General features: G+C 43.3%; 1 protein-coding gene across 1 annotated transcript; it reads right to left on the reverse strand.

The window, feature by feature from the left end:
* Nucleotides 1–15676: 15676 nt before the first annotated feature.
* Nucleotides 15677–17013, reverse strand: LOC311039408 (extracellular calcium-sensing receptor-like; the record flags this gene model as incomplete). Its single annotated transcript, XM_084049283.1, has 3 exons — nt 15677–16590; nt 16658–16781; nt 16882–17013. 3 exons carry the CDS (start codon nt 17011–17013, stop codon nt 15677–15679), a joined length of 1170 nt encoding a protein of 389 aa, XP_083905409.1.
* Nucleotides 17014–18044: the final 1031 nt, after the last annotated feature.

Raw genomic sequence — 18044 nt, forward strand, 5'->3', positions numbered from 1 at the left:
GGACTATGCACTTAAAAAAAAAACTTTTTTTTAAAGTGAGCTTCCATCACTGTGATGACCACACCGCTCACTTCACACTTGTTTTGATTGTCTCCACCAGGAGACTATGTTTTCGTTCTCATCCTTCCGTGTGTCCACCAAGCTAACATTGGTCAAGCTTCACGTGACACGTGACAATATGTTGAAAGGGTGTGCTTTGATTGGCTAGCGAGATGCATGATGAAATAGAGATCTATAAATAGGTGAGTCACTTCAAAAAATCAATTACATTTTTTGAAGTGACACACCTATCCATCAGCCAAGCTAACATTGGTCAAGTGACAGGTGACAATATGTAATATTGACAGGATTAATGGAGAGTATCTTTTCCTCTCCGTCCGTCTCTGTATGTGTCCGTCTGAGAACACCCAACATTGGTCAAGTTTCACGTGACATCACAATATGTAATATAAATAGCTTAGACAGGATCAATCAGGAACAGTACTTTCCAATACAAACTGAGATCACACAATGCAACTAACTCCCATTACGCGAACTGAAGAAGCAGCAAATCATCGTTTGAAACCTGATGAAGAAGCAAAGGCGCAACGCCGACAGCAGAAGCACATTTTCTAGTTTTTTCTTGTACAGGTCCCGTTCTCACTCTCCCCCCGCCCACTCACGGCCCAAACACAAACATCTAACACAGTGGTTCTCAACCTTTTTACAACAAGTACCACCTCAGATTTTATCTGTCATTCCAAGTACCATTACCGCCAAACGTGCACGCGCGCGCAGCGCGCGTGCATGTTTGGCATCGTGCGCGCGCGCAGCGCGCGCGATTTTTGGGGCGGTTATTAGCGGTTATTGATGCTTTTTGGGCGGGTTTAGGATGGATTTAGGGCAGTGGTTTTCAACCTTTATCATGCCAAGGACCCCTAAATTGATAAACATTCGGCCGTGGACCCCCATTTGAAAATGTCTTGTGCCAGGGACCCCCAGAAGCAAAGATATCAGTTCATTTTCGCTTTGAAAAAAAAAAATATTCAAAGATATGCAACACTTTTTCAAGGTTTTTCCAAAAATAGCAGATCTACAAGCTCATAGGGCGGTGCCTGCTATTTTTGAATAGCCAAAGCTAAGTGGTTAAAAATGATTGTAACGCTATTAACTCATGTCCAACTTGACCATACTGTACAATACCAAGTACATTTTCAAAAAGCCAAAGTTTAAATGGGGCTGAAGCGGTTTATGTATGTTTTGTCATAATAATTAAAATCCACAAAGTTACTTGTAGTAACTAAAGTTTTCAAATAATTGAGGTGGAGTAAAAGTATAATATTTGCCTCTGAGATGTATTGGAATAGAAATAAAAATATTGCAAATTGGAAATACTCCAGTCAAGTAAAATTACCTTAAAATTATACTCAAGTACAGTATTTGAGTACATGTACTTAGTTACTTTCCACCACTGTCAGCATTAGATAAGATGAATTACTCACCTTCTGAAAAGATGAAAGAAAACACACTTTTGTTCCATAGCCCCACATTGTCTTGGTTTCAGAGATCATGGTTGTAAATATGAACTTTTGCCACAAAGTCTTTATATTCCATAATGTCCCATGACCCACGTCCGTGTTATTGACATTTTGACGATGCACGTTAGTCAAGTGGAGGTGGAGCTGTGTTCCGTGAGCAGAAAGCTGTCAAGTGGCCTCCAGAAAATAAATCTGGTTTCCTTTCAAAACGATGTGCATTTCAGAATAAGAGGTTTTTTAAAACTATATCCTTGTAATGTTACAATGCAACACACGTTTTATTTTGAAATCATACTACTGGAAGTAGAAGTACCCAGGTAGCCTAGTTGAAACTACTTAACTTCACGCGAAAGCAGCTGTTTATGCGGAACGGGGGGAGAAAAAAAAAGTCAGACAAACAGTGGGGGGAAATCACGGATCTGTGAGAGTGTCCCGTCGTCCCGTTTGACTTTTTCTTAACGGAACGGCGTTCCGCCACCGAATCTTTTACCGGAACGCCGTTCCGGACCGTGCCGGCCCACTTTCACCCCTGCCCGTCACCGTGTTTGTTTTGATCGTGGCTACCAGTACCGGCGCATTCAAAGTAACAGCCAGGAAATGCGCTGTTCCCACGCTGACAAAGTGTTCAACAAAACCTTTTTTAAATTAAATTTGAGTGATATTATGGTAATGTTATTTCCATTCAAAGTAGTATTTCGATAGTTTTATTATGTTTTCATATATATAATTTTTTTTTTTTTTTTCATTTTCCCCCCACTTTTTTCATTTTTGGGAAGATTCTTCCGCGTACCACCAGGGGGGGGCTCAAGTACCACCGGTGGTACGCGTACCACAGGTTGAGAACCACTGATCTAACACACACATACAGACACATTTTCTTAATGCTTAATTATAGAGCTTCAGCTCATAGTAAGTAAATACATGTAACTGAAGACATTGCGAAAACAATAATAATCATAATGCGGCAACCTGTAATGACATTTTATGTCAGATCGTGTTTTCTTAAGATTCATGAAAGGTCAATCTTGAATCTTTTTTTGCTTCAAAAAGGGACTTCAGAATTGAAAGCACTGGAAAACTACAAGTCTATGGGGCATTAACTCATCTGGTCATTAGAAAAAAGAGGGGGGTATTACGTTTTGTCAGCATGAAAAACATGTTATTCTGTGTTCTAGCATGCATGTACCTCAATATTAAGTGTCCCCCCCCAAGGGCTTCTTTGTAACTGTGTTTCTGCTCCAAACAGTGATAAAAATCTACTAACACTATTAAAAAAGCTTATTTTTTCATACTACCTTGATCATTTTCATGTCATTTACCAGTCACATTTAAATATTTATTATTATTATTTTAAATGAGAATACAACTAGAAACGTTAAGAGACTAAACTGAATATTCATATCACACCTGCCATGGCTGTATTGTCTGCAAAGTGGCACAGCTGTGCCCAATGAAAGGCCCTCTTCCTGGCACACACTGCAACATGTCATGGAGGGCATGGGCCAGAGCATACACAGCCTTGTATATATTATACTCTGGCCTGAGTTCAGACACATCCAACAGGGTTGTTTCTGATGTTCCTAGGTCCTCTTGTCCAGTACACACCTCTCCACCAGCCTCCACCCACTCTGATGGAAGGGGTGCAAATTTACACTGAAATGTGTGCTCCCAAAACTGCCTCATCTAAGAAACACAATGAAGACTTAAAGGGCCATTCATTTTAACATAGATCTACTCAGGCTTTTGCGTGCACCCCAGACAGTTGCTTGATTCAATATTGTGTGTATGTTTTTCTTTTCCAAATAAATTAAATTATTATTATTTTATTTTTATTGAAAAAACACTGATGCAGTGTCAGTCACCAGTAGACTACCAGGAACATGTGTTTTCAATGAGTCTAACATGGTTAAGATGTGTTTTGTTGGATCAAATGAATGGCAAATATCTTAATATTGAATCAAACAGCTTAAAAACTGGTCCGGGGTGCACACAAAAGCCACAGTAGACACAGTAGTAGTTAAAATTACCCCAGAAATGTTGGTGAAATATGCCTTTAAGCATAAATGAAATAACTTGTGAATATTTATGAACAGATTTCATTTAAAAATTGCTTAAATACTAAATTAAACAAAAGACTCACTATGGTGTTTTCATGTGTGTTGTCAGGATCATTGAGAGGATGTATTTTTAACATGAAATCCTTGAATCCTGGTATCTCTCCACGATGGATGGCAACCCCTAGAGTGCCTGCCAGGTACGGCATGTAGCGAGGAGTGTGCAAATGAGTCAATGTTGTCCAACCCGCAGCCGCTAACCACTGCAGACCTGTCACTTTCTGTCTTACCACCTGTTGATTGTGTGGAGATTTCCCTTATACAAAGTGCTTTGAATGTATGTTACATTCACTCATTCACTCATTCACACGCACACGCACACACACGCACGCGCACACGCACACGCACACACACACACACACACACACACACACACACACCAAAGTAAAAGTATTAATTTACAAAAGCGCGTCTGACTAAACCTCCTAACTTTTTCCATCGTTGATTGTAGAATGATGAAATCAGACGGAAAAAACATCCATCTCCACATTAATGGTCAAAAACCCATTCACATTCAAGTATCTGACAATGTATAAAGTCACCATACCAACTTTGATGAGGCAGTATTGTTCTAAAAACATGTTTTTCTTTTTCATCTCCTGAAAAGTTCCTTCTTTCTTACTGACAGCAGAGCTATGTATGTATGATATATGAAGCGATGCATTTCCTTCAATGTAACTTATTTCAGACTATTTCATATATAATACTTATTCACACTATACTTAGGTCACATACATTTCAAATCCCTAATAAAACAAACCTCATCCATGATGTTAATCATATAGGTTAAATATGCAAATGCAATGACCACACGAGCTGTGGATTGCTTCATCACAGTGACAATCCTGTCCAGTTTGTCCAGGTCATTGTCCCAGGGCAGGGCCTCTGAATAAGACACACAACCCAAACCAGACCGGCCCAGGTCGGACAGGAAGGATCGGCCAGCATTGCGGCCATAATCATCGTCACTAAACAGCAAACCTACCCAGGTCCATCCAAACCGCATCATAAGCTGCAGCATAGCTCTCACCTAAAGAATCACAATCTGATCAGAAAATAATCTTACTCTATCTCTATATTCCCTATTCTCACAACAAAATGGAGCGTGCCCCCCCAAAAAAGAAAGAAATCGGCCACTTTTTTACATGTAAACCTGTGATGAGACAATAAAAGTGCTTCTGATTCAGATAATGTTTTTCGTTTTCTTCCACAAATAGTGGTGAAAAGAAAGTAACATTTGCTCAAGTACTGTAATCAAGTACATTTGGGTACATTTTGAGGTACTGTTACTTTTTTTCTCCATCATTTATACAAGTTACTGTGCATATTCATATTATTATTACAAACCACTCATTAACCACTTAAGCCCTGTTTTATACTTCAGATATTCAAAAGTAGAGCTGCTATTTTTTTCAAATGTTTGACAAAATGTAAAACATAAAACAGTGAGCCATTCATAATGAGTGTGGAACATGTAGGCCTACGACTGTTTACCTGAAAGTCATTATTTGGGATTGTTCTAAAGAAGGACGGGAACTGATTCGGGTCACTCAGAGTGGAGGAAGCAGCATAGTGACTTATCTGGGGGGGAAAAAGGCACAAAACATTCTGTTCTGGGATATACAATTAGTATGTTTGATAATTTCCTCTGCAAGCAGCGCATTGAGCTGAAGGGGGAGGAAGAAAAAAAGAAAAAAGAAGAATAATGATGCTGCATTGTCTTTTATCTTCAAACAAGGAGGGCAGGCATTGTGCTCTTTTAACACAATCTACCCCATAATCACAATAGAATCCTAAGCATCCTTAAGCCAGTGTTGATTTTGACAGCAAATTTTAAATGGAATAAAATTCCATTTAGTTTTGGTCATATTTCAGTCATCTGAAATGTTTTAGTTTTTGTCTAGTTTTAGTCGACTAAATATCATAAGATTATAGTCGACTAAATCTACAGTTGATTTAGTCAACTAAAATGTATTTTGGCGGTGCCTTGATGGCGTCGTAGTGGCTGATTTTACACTTGGTTGCATGCTGAAAATAGCAGATCTACTGTACAAGCTCACAACGCGTCGGAGCTGTGAGCTTGTAGATCGGCTATTTTCAGAGCTCAACACCCAGCGCAACCAAACATAAAATGACTTGTCTTTCTGTTCTACTGGATCTCTTCTCCACTAGTCCCTCTCTAACATTTTAGTCTAGTTTCTGTGTCTTTCAAGCTGTAAAAAAAACCTCTACATTATTTATCACATTTTACATTTGTGAATAACAAAATAATCAAAATGAAGCATATACAATAGGTCATGGTAAAAGGGCATTCAAGTAGGAAACTTACCATGGGTACTCTGTATAAACCTAATATTCTAGAAAGAGCAATAGCACTTGATGAGGAACCAGGACCCACAATTCCCAGCACTGGAGGAGACCCAACACAGCTCTCATCCAATTGAAAGTGCTCCTCTCTCCCACTGACCAATAACATGGCTCCGCGTATTTCAACTTCAGTCGTCAAACAGGTATCATAAAGAATATATCCCAGAGTCACATTGGGCAGTAAGCTGGGGTTTCTGTTGATTTCAGTTATGGCATAAGCCTGGGCCTGGGCCTTCCTGAACCCTCGAATGTAAACCCTATACACACAAAATCACACTGTAACCTTGCATATATTTTTTTGTAGAAATATACAACATTAACTAATCCTTATTATCTATCAATGCAAGTTACCTATTCTCTAAATTTGCTAATAGAGCGTCAACATCAGTTTAACAAACTTTAATCCTATTCTTGATCAGCTATTCAAAAATAGCCGATCTACAACTTGTAAATCGGACACAAAAATAATGATATTAAAATGATATAATTTTGAAACAAAATGACAAAAATGTTCTCTCATGGTGGTCCCTGGCACAAAATCATTTCAGATGGGATTCCACGGCCAAACGCAATTTGTGAATCACTGTGACTGGGCTATTGTATTTGTGATACTCACCTAGAGCAAGTGAACTCTTGGCTTGGCTTGGAGGTGAAAGACAGCTCAGGGAAGACAGGGGGGGAGAGAGGAGAAGTAAAAAACGAACCACCCAGAATGACGTCCCCAGCCTTGTACATTCTGTTCAGCTTAAACTGTGCCTGTATCTGACATGAAGAGGAAGGTGAGGAAGACAAAGGAGAGAAAGAAGAGAACAACATCAAATACAAGTACAGATATGAAAGCAGGTGTGTGTCTAGACAAGCCCTCATGACTGTCCTCCCCGTCTAACCCCCTCTCCCAAATCCTTTGTGCAGTTGTTACATTTTATACACAGTGCTATGCCATCCATTCTGCCACCTTATGCCATGACGTAATGTGTCACACCGCCCATCTGGGCAGAGGCACAAGTAGGGGCAGGGCTTTTGAACCTTTTCAATTTCAAAATCCCCCTAACCCTGACCCCCAGTTTGATATGCATTTGGCCACAGACCCCTCATTTGATGACCATTTTTGGGACCCCCAATGTACAATTTTGTACACGAATGGAACCAAATGGATAACCTGTTTTTCTTTTTCTTTGACTGTTGCTACCATTTTTTCCCCACATATATTCCAAAAAAGTATTCCCCCCCGCCCCAAGACATTTAAAAAAATAGTGATAATAGCAGGCTCAAAATGCATCAATTTAGTATTAGTCTCTCAAGACCAAACAACTCTTCTATAATCTATGAATGCTACAGAGTCTGTAACTACGCCTCCTGAAAACTGCAAACAGATATCTTTAAAAAGTATTCTTGAACGTCCATTTATGATAAGCAGCAAGCTTGATAGGCTTCAACTAATTAGTTTTACAGTGAGAATTAGTTATGCCAGTATACAGACGAAACAGAAGTGGGGGGAGGCCAGACATTGCATTCGTAGCAAATGGCAGAAGCATTTGAAAATAATCTGAGCCAACAGTCTGTCTCTCTCGACTAATTCAGGATAAGGCCCGTCTATCCATAGAACATAAGGATTATAGACCCATAGCTCTCACTTCAGTGATCATGAAATCACTGGAAAGAATACTGTTGCAACATCTTGTAAGTATAACTAAAGACAAATTTGACCCCTGTCAGTTTGCTTATAAGAAAGGTTGCGGTACAGAGGATGCGGTTGTCACACTGGTCCACTTCATTACAAAACACCTAGATAAGTCTAATAAGAATTATGCAAGGGTGCTGTTCTTAGACTTCTCTTCAGCTTTCAATACAATACAGTCTGATATTCTGGTGTCAAAGATGGTGCAGTTGCAACTGAATCCATACTTAATTCACTGGTATGCTTCCTTCCTTACTAACAGAGTACAGAGGGTGAAAGTGAACAAAACCCTCTCCGCAGCATTAACTACTAATGTTGGTGCTCCCCAGGGTTGCGTAAGCTCAGCTGTACTTTTCACCCTTTATACTGACAGCTGTCGTACTGAGGAATGTCTGTCTGAATGTCGCACTGACAAAACAGACCAATACATTCTAAAGTACTCTGACGATACAGTTTTGATTTCCCTTTTGGATAGTTCCAGTGATCCTGGACTGCACCAACACAGAGTAAATAAGATGGTGGAGTGGAGCGATAACAACGCTCTTATCATTAACACAAAAAAGACAGAGGAGATTGTTTTTGGTGCCCCACTAGAGATACACAGATCCCCCATAACTATTCATAGTGAACAGATCAACCAGGTATGTTCGTATATATACCTAGGAGTAGTAATTGACCACCTTCTGTCATGGAAAGAACAGATTGAATCAGTGGGTAAGAAGACAAAGCAAAGAGTCTATTTCCTTCGCCGTTTGAGATCTTTTGGTGCTAGTAGACAGATTCTTCTTTTGTTTTTCACTTCTGTTATAATGAGTGTTCTTCAGTACTGTAGTACCACCTGGTATGGATGTCTGTCTGTAGCCTTAAAGTCACAACTGCTGCAGCAACTGAACATTTGTTCAAAGATTGTTGGACAGCCACTTCAGAGGCTCTTTACAACTACGTATAATGATAGTATGATAAGGTTGGCAAGGAATATCACTTCAAACACTAGCCATGCTTTGTATGGAGAATATAGGTTGCTGCCTTCAGGAAGGAGATACGGTGTTCCTACATACAATAAGGTCAAACTGAAGAGGTCCTTTGTCCATCAGACGACACTGAGGCTTAATCAGGATTTATAGGCCAAGGGTAGGCTGAGAGGTGGACATTGCTCTTGTCTTTGTATGTCTTTATGTATGTATTTTGTATCGTGTTTTGTTTTTCTTGTGTCATGTCAAATGTGTGTACTGTTTATTGTTGCATACATGGCTGCTGGGTCGCAAGACAAATTTCAGTGTGAACTGACAATAAAGTATTATCGTATCGTATCGTATCGTATCGTATCGTATCCAGGAAAGTTGAGGTGCTCCCAATAGAGGTAGCAGAGAGGTCTACATGAAAGCTATGGCCAGAGGCCTCCTCACCCATTAATCCACCCCTGTGTACAAGGCTGTGTACGCATATGATCTGGTCCATGACCTTTCATTGGGCACAGCTGTGTCAGTTGGCAGATAATACAGCCATGGTAGGTGTCATATGAATTTATTGTTTAAGTAACCAAACACTAATTTATATAGCACTTTTCTAAGTACACAAAGAAGCTTTGCATGGGGGGGAAGAGAAAACAACAAAGAAAAACAGCTTTATTAGGGATAGAAACATTAAGAAAAGGCTTAGACTAAGGAATACAATCAATACAAACAGTGGAGTGATGAGAAAGGGGGGTGTGGAGTTAGCAGGGGAAAGCCATATTGAAGAGGTGTTTTTTTATTTTTTTTTATTTTTATCCCACGATTTTGTAACCCTTATTTTTCACCCGGTGCCAATTTTCTAAGTGATCCTGGGCGCTACACTCCCCTCACCAGCCTAGAGAGGCCAGGGCCGAGCTCATGCCTCCTTCAATGCATGAGAGCCAACTGGCCTTCTTGTCACCTGACAGGGGGGTGTTTCCCTGGTAGGACGTAGCGCGTGGAAGGAACACGTTATTCCAACCAGTTCCCTTCTCCTCCATCAGGCGCCCCGGCTGTCATGTGGGAGGGGGTATAGCAACCAGGATTACTACATGTTTTTGTGAGGGTATTAACTACCCTGAGAGACACGGGGAGAACATGCAAACTCCACACAGAGTAGGCCCTTTCGCCAACCCCACCTAGGGTATGGGCGCTGATGACGCGGAGGAGAAGACACACCCACAGCGCCCACAGCGTCCCCAGCGGGAATCGAACCCAGGACCTTTTAGCTGTGAGGCAACAGCGCTAACGACTGCGCCACCGCCTCAAGAGGTGGGTTTTGAGGGTGGGGGTTTCATGAGAGTATTGGGGAGTGCATTCCACAGGGTTGGGGCAGCAAAAGCAAAAGCTCTATCGCCCCAGGTATGGTACTTGGTCCCATGGGGACCTAAAAGTGGTTTGCGTCACCAGACCTGAACTTCAACATGAATACATGGTGCCTCCAAGTCCCCCTGATCGATGACATCGTCATTCTCTGCATCACGGGTACAACATGGATAAGCAGTGGTGTAAAGTAACTAAGTACATTTACTCAAGTACTGCACTTAAGTACAATTTTGAGGTACTTTTACTTTACTGGAGTATTTCCAATTTTCAATACTTTTACTTTTACTCCACTGCATCTCAGAGGCAAATGTTATACTTTTACTCCACTACAAAAATGTGAAAACTTTATGATCACAGCTTCACATAATTATCAGAATTCAAAAGGATGTAAATATTGACGGCCAGAGTTAAAACATCGTCTATGCTGCCCTTGCCTAACCTGACTCTGCCAGATGGAAGAAGCTTGTGTCACATTTGTTTCACAGACTACTTCCATCTGGGACCTCGGTAGCACAATCGATGAAGGGGCGTTCCCTTTTTTTTCAAGCTACTTGGCAGGTGATTGGATGATCCCGCCCCTAGCAGCAGCTGATTGGTTCGAACACGCAGCGGTGCGGGTCCAGATGGAGGCTGTATTGTGAAGTCAATACGGCCCCCATCTAGCGGAGTCAGGTTAGCCCTTGCAAGCGATTTCTTTTCACTAACCTGTGAAAAATCATAGAATATTATCCTTCACAACGATCGACCCGCCGATCGCTTTAAAAGACGTAGGAGGGTCTCGTAGATTTGGAGAAAAAAAATTGTGCTGCCGCGATGGTCCATTCCATAGTTGTGGGCAGTTGAATGAGGGGTGGTTTCGCCCCAAAACAACAGAAAGCAGAGAACATACGCGAGAAATTACACAGAAGTGGACGTGCTGTTTTTTTTGCGATCAAATGGTTTTGCTGCTTCTGTGCCTCTGACGGACTCAGATGGTGATCGCGGATTGGCGAACAGCGCTATCTAGTGGAAGACCACTGAAAACACCAAAAGTAGTAGTAGTAGTACTACTACTACAAAAACAAAACAAAGAAAAACAGACAGAGATACAACAAAAACCATACAAATAACCATGCAACAGATCATCATCTCCTCACAGCATTGAGTGTGACTACCGCTGTGGGATAGAAGCTATTGCTGAATCTGCTGGTGCCTGACTTAATTGATCTATACCGTCTGCCTGATGGCAACAGTTCGAACAGTGAGTGGCAGGGGTGGGAAGTGTCCTTCATAATGTTCTCAGTTTTTTTGAGACAACGGGATCTGTGTAGTTCTTCCAGTGTGGGGAGAGGGCAGCCCACGATCTTCTCTGCCGTGTTGATGACCCTCTGAAGCATTTTCCTCTGAGCCGCTGTGCAGCTGGTGTACCACATACATATACAGTATGTTAATACGCTCTCTATGGAGCACCGATAGAAGGACACCAGCAGTCTCTGTGTGATGTTATTCCCCCTGAGTACCCTCAGGAAGTACAGTCTTTGCTGGGCCTTCTTCAGCAGCTCAGAGGTGTTCACTCTCCAGGTCAGGCCCTCCTCAATATGGACTCCGAGGAAGCGGAAGGAGGACACCCTCTCCACACAGTCCCCGTTTATGATTATTGGTGAAATGTCCGTTTTCTTCCTCCTGTAGTCGATGACAAGTTCCTGGGTTTTAGATGTGTTTAAGAGCAGATTGTTCTCTCTGCACCACTCAGTCAGCTGCACCACCTCATCCCTGTAGGCAGACTCATCCCCTTTGGAGATGAGCCCTACTACTGTGGTGTCATCCGCAAACTTCACCATGGTGTTGCTGCGATGGGTGGGGGTGCAGTTGTGTGTGTAGAGGGTGTAGAGCAGCGGGCTCAGTACGCAGCCCTGCGGGGAGCCGGTACCGATGCTGAGGGACGTAGATGTGTGAGGTCCCACTCTCACCCTCTGGCTGTGATCAGTCAGAAAGCTCTTAATCCACATGCAGGTGTTGTGTGGAAAACCCAGGTCTCCCAGTATGTCCACCAGTCTGTGGGGGAGGATGGTATTAAATGCGGAGCTAAAGTCCACGAAGAGCACATAGCTCCCCGGCTGCTCCAGATGGGACAGTGCAGAATGGAGGGCTGTGGCTACTGCGTCCTCTGTGGATCTATTTGCCCTATAAGCAAACTGGTGGGGGTCAAAGCCTTGGGGCAGGAGTGAGGTGATGTGACCCCGGACCAGCTTTTCAAAGCACTTCATCATCACTGGGGTGAGTGCGACAGGCCGGTGGTCATTTAGACTGGAAATATGACGTTTCTTGGGCAAGGGGACTATGGTGGAGGATTTCAGACACAGAGGGACAGTAGACTGAGCGAGGGACTGGTTAAAGATCCTTGTGAAGACCCCAGCCAGCTCATCTGCGCAGTCCTTTAATACACGTCCCGCGACGCCGTCAGGACCCGCAGCCTTCCTCGGGTTGATGGCCCGCAGCGTACGCCTCACCTCATGCTCCTCCACTGTGAGGGTGAAGCCGCTGTGGACCGTGGGATGTGGCGTGTCTGCTTCAGGTGGGTCTGCCTCAAAACGGGCAAAGAAGATGTTGAGCTCCTCTGCCAGCGAGGCGTCACCTTCGACAGCTCCGATGGTAGTCCTGTAGTTGGTGAGATGCTGGACTCCCTGCCACACCTGCCTGCTGTTGTTGCTGTCCAGATGGTCCTCGATCCTCCTCCTGTAGTCGGACTTAGCCTTCCTGATGCCTCTCCTCAAGTTCGTACGGGCTGTGTTGTATTGAGCCCTGTCCTCGGACCTGAAGGCGGTGTTCCTTTCTTTCAGGAGCCGCTGGACCTCCCGGGTCATCCAGGGCTTCTGGTTGGGGTAGACCCGGATACGTTTATCCACTGTGACAGTGTCAGTGCAGTTCTTAATATAACACAAAACACTGTCTGTGAATATGTCCAGGTCCTGGTGTTCAAAAATGTCCCAGTTGGTTCTGTCGAAGCAGTCCTGCAGCTGCAGAGAAGCATCATCAGGCCATGTTTTGACAGTTTTTGTAATGGTGGGAGCAGTTTTCCTGACGGGGGCATATGCAGGAATTAAGAGCAGGGACATATGGTCAGACTTGCCCAGGTGCGGTAGTTGTTTCGCCCTGTAAGCAAGTTTGATGTTAGAATAGACCTTGTCCAGAGTGTTATCTCCTCTTGTAGCACATTTTACATGCTGATGGAATTTGGGGAGTGCTGCTTTTAAGTCTGTATGGTTAAAGTCCCCCGCTATGATGTGCACGGCGTCAGGATATTTGCTCAGCTGGCTGCTAATGCTGCTATGTAAAAGTCCTATAGCCAGGTTAGCATTAGCCTCCGGTGGGATATAGACCACCGTCGTCATGATCACAGAAAACTCTCTGGGGAGATAAAAAGGCCCGCATTTGACAGTCAAATACTCCAGGTCCGGGCAGCAGTGACTGTCTACAGTCACTGTGTTTGTACACCAAGTATTGTTGATGTACATACAGATGCCCCCCCCCCTTGCTCTTACCGGAGCTCCCCGTTCTATCATGTCGATAAGAGCTATAGCCTGCTAGCTCGATCGCAGAGTCCGGAATGTGTGGGTGAAGCCAAGTCTCCGTAATCAACAGAATACAGCATTCCTTCACGGTCTTATTAGCAGAGATCTGCAGCTTAAAATCATCCATCTTGTTGACGGGTGCAATACGTTAGTCCGACAGCGCATTCCTCCGACAGCGCAGTGCTCCGACATTAAACAGTAAACCCGAACCAAACCCGCACCCTAACCCTAACCGCACACGGATGCCACATAGTCGGAGAAAAGGTCTGTCGGATTAACGCATGCCTCCCCTTGTTGACGAGGGATCTGGCGTTTGTGAGATACAGAGTGGGAAGCGATGGTTTGAGCGGTTGTCTCCTTAGCCTGGCTAGCGCGCCAGCCCTGCAGCCTCGCCTCTGCTTCCGCTCTCTGCGGCGCCGGTACCTCCTCCTCCCGTGTGGGATGATAATCCATGGGGAGCCGGGGGTTCTTGCGATCTCCTCCGGTATGTTATGCAAGCGGTGAAACTGGGCTGTAACGCTCCGCTCGAAGCAAACTCCTATTCTGAGTAGATCCTGCCGGTTATGGCTGTCACAAAAAGTACACGAGACGAACACACACAAGCACATACACAGCCATACTAAGCACCGACCGGGAGAGCACTGAGCCGCAGCAACTGTGTGCGCCGCCATCTTGCCGCCATCTTGCAAAGACGTCAATGGCAGTCTGGGCCTTTTGGAAAAAAAACACGTCAAACACGTCAATGGCAGTGAATGAGTTAATGAAATGAAAGGTTATTTCAATAAATGCACAAATATTCAGTATCCTGATTTGTTGTTGTTAAGAGCTGAGTTATAAGGAAGTACGAGAAGCGTTGCAACCTGAGTTAGTCAACTCTGTCAAATAGGCTTCATGGCATTAGTGTTCCTTTAATATAAAGAGTTTACTTATATAATATGATGTAGGATTTGATGTTGCAATTTACAATTCATACATTTTAGGTATAGCAGTTGTTCTTATCCAGAATGACTGTTGTTGCAAATATCAAGTGTTTATTAATGATTTATAATGAAATTGTGCCTATCTAAGGGGGAGGGGTTTCAGGAGAAGCAGCATTGATTGATTTACGATAGCTCTCTTGTTCCATTCGGGTTGAGGTTGAAATTATACTTATAATAACCCTATTGTGGCACATGCAGGGCCGGATTAATACAGTTCCCAGGGCTAGGTCACATCAAAGGTTACAGGTGGCAATGGTCACATAATCAATGTCCGGACCGCATCAGCGACTGATTACATACACAGGCCATCTGAGTGATTGATTGAATATTTTATTGAGACATTTTTTTTAAAGTACAGCAGAAAACACAAGTTAAAAAGACACCAAATGGATGAGACACAAATATGCCAACGGCTTGTTTCCATTGTGGTCCATTACACATTCAACACTCAAACAACTGGACAATACAAGAGTGCAGACAACGATACAAAATAAAAATGTCAAAATATACATTTAGATCTGAATGTTGTGCAGGTTAGACTTGCATGACATTCAATGAATGGTAGGTTCTATTTGTCATATTTATATTAGAGCAGCTGAGTTCGGCTAGGAGTTTCAAACAGGATTTTTCTTTAACAAAACAAAACCATTGATGGCTAGCACGTGCATATAATGGTTGGTGGTGTTATGAAAGGGTACGTTTGCCAATTTTAATCCTATATATAATTGCCCATTATTCCAAAGCCCCAATAGTCAAACAAATGTTATGGGTTAGTGTGAGGTTAGGAGCTAGGGTTGATTTAGCGTGCTTCGGTAATACAGCACTGAGCACACTGGCCAATACAAACTAATAGGCGAACGCCCCTTAAGCACACTGTCAGATCAACTGTGCTTCGAAATAAAGAGCCATCGGACCAATGCCATGGCACCGTATGATTTTCCTCTTACATACCTGTAGTACTTTACTTTTAGATCTATGTATAGGTCTGAAATCACCAAACTTAAGGGAGTACTTTCCACCAACTTTTCTGACTGGATTATACATTTTAAATTTAAACTAGTAGACATAATATTCTACTATTTATAAACAATCAAATATATGTTTATAAACTTATTGTGATAAAATACACACAGATTTGTCATTGAATATCTCTATGTATTGGTGGTGCCTCGACCCATGATAGACTTCTTAGTGTTTCTCTCTGGTTTCAAAAGGATGATATAACACTTTGGTCCAAACAATGCCACCAACACACCAGAACTAGATGCTAAAATAGCAAATACCTCCACTACATCTGCATATTTGCCTGGAGAACTGATATATGCTGGGATGAAGGCTATCCACACGGCACAGAAGATCAACATGCTGAAAGTGATTAACTTGGCTTCATTGAAGTTGTCTGGAAGATTCCTTGCCATGAATGCTAGGAGGAAGCTGAGGAGTGCCAGTAAACCAATATAACCTAACAACACTCCAAAACCAACTATTGATCCCACAGCACACTCATAGACTATCTTATCACTGTGGTATTGTGTGTTTTTATAAGGAGCAGGTGAGGCAGACACAAGCCAGGCTGTGCAGATAGATGCCTGGATTAAAGTAAGAATCAGAACTGTTCCTCTCTGCTGCATGGCACCGAACCACTTCATAATGTCTGCACCCCCAGGCTTGGAGGCCTTGAACACAGCCAACACCACCATAGTCTTTACCAGGATACATGAGACACACAGCACAAAGCTGATTCCAAATGCTGCATGCCTCATTTGGCAAGTCCAGAGCCTGGGACGGCCAATGAACAGAAGTGAGCACAAGAAACACAGTTTGAGTGACATCAAAAGTTGGTAGCTGAGTTCTGAGTTGTTGGCTCGTACCATGGGTGTGTTTCGATAATAGATGAAGACTCCCAGGACAGTGGCACAGATAAGGGTGCCTAGCAGTGAGATAGTCGTCAAGGTAATACCCAGGGCCTCATTGTAGGAGAGGAACTCCACGCTCTTAGGGATACAGTGGTCACGCTGGGGACTGGACCAGAAGTCCTCTGGACAACTGGTGCACTCTGTAGAGTCTAACAAAGAGGACAAGATTTAAAGGAACATACTGGTACAGTAAATTGCTACATAATGTAAACCCACCAGTCTCATTGCTGATCTCTCCCTCAGAGCAAGCAATGCAGTCAAAGCAGCAGACAGGTTCTCCTTTCCTTCTGGCCACACGGGTTCCAGGGGAACAGCTCTCACTGCACACTGACCGAGGAGGCTACAGAAGAAAGTAACAATGATCGATTTCAGTCTAAACTAAATAACATTCACATCATGATATTAGCTCGACATTAGCTATTTTAGAAAGCCAAAATGACCTTTGAGTATTCAAAGTTCCAGAAGATTCTGTCTTCATCAAGGATGAGTTCTTCACCTGCAGAGGCTGACTTCTTGACCACACCCACATTGTGTACCTTAGTGCTTCCATCAGGGAGCCACACCCAGTTCATGATATCCCAGATTGGTAAAACATCCCCATTCTCATCAAATGATACATCTTCACCAAATGATGTGGTGAAGTTGACCTTTTCCAGGTAATACACAAGCTAGAAATGGTGAGTACAATTATGAAGATGAAGATACTTGAGAAAAAGAAAGTTCATGCAATGTTGTTGTATAAACTACACCCTTGCATTATTTATAACACAATCCCAGCCATCTGTTCCTGAGGGGGGTGGGGGGTACTTGAGCTCAATTTAGATTGAGCTCAAGGATGGGTTTTAGCAGCGTCATCCCAAAACCTATACCACTTGTGCAAGGACACGCTGTGATTGGCCAGTAGCCACTTTAATTTACCAGTCACATTGGGCAGTTGGGGCAAACGCTCTCACCAAAACATGATTTACTATTCTGTCCCTATCAGTACATAACTTGAACGGCGCTGAGTCGGCCCAAGCAAACTTTTCAACGTTCGGCACGGCAACTCGCTTGCTTTAGCTCACTCGGTGGTGCCTCACGTGGCTCAAGTTCGCTTGAGACGCCGTGTCTCTGTCACGGTCAAAAACTATACGGGCAAAAATAACTGCCCGCAGTTGTTTTAGGCAGAGGAACTTCCGTGCTGGCCACAGAAGGGGGGCGTGGTTATAGCACAAGTTGTATAGGCTTTAGTATGTCGCGTCTTCTTGGCATGATTTATTTTCTTTTTACAGTCAATGAACAGGGGCTGCAACTAGTCCTCACTTTCTCTCTAGTCCTCACTTTCTCCTTTCGTTCAAGGCCAGCCAATTAGGGCTCGCCAATGGCTCTCAGAATATGGGATCTACACAACCCCCGGTAAGTGAAATCTGACACTGCTGTGCTCTGCTGTGTGTGTGTCCACTGTGCGTCCCTCTTTTTGAGCGGTGTAGCCGCTCCTATAAGTGGGGTTGGGACACCTCATCAGTACACCCTTCGCTGTACTGTGATTGGCTCATAATAGCACACCCCTCTACATTAGTACACCCCTAGCTGTACTGTGATTGGCTGACTCTATTCAGCACTG

The sequence above is a fragment of the Gymnoscopelus microlampas genome (assembly GCF_963454915.1).
Source record: "Gymnoscopelus microlampas genome assembly, chromosome: 3".
NCBI classification, from domain to species: Eukaryota; Metazoa; Chordata; class Actinopteri; order Myctophiformes; family Myctophidae; genus Gymnoscopelus; species Gymnoscopelus microlampas.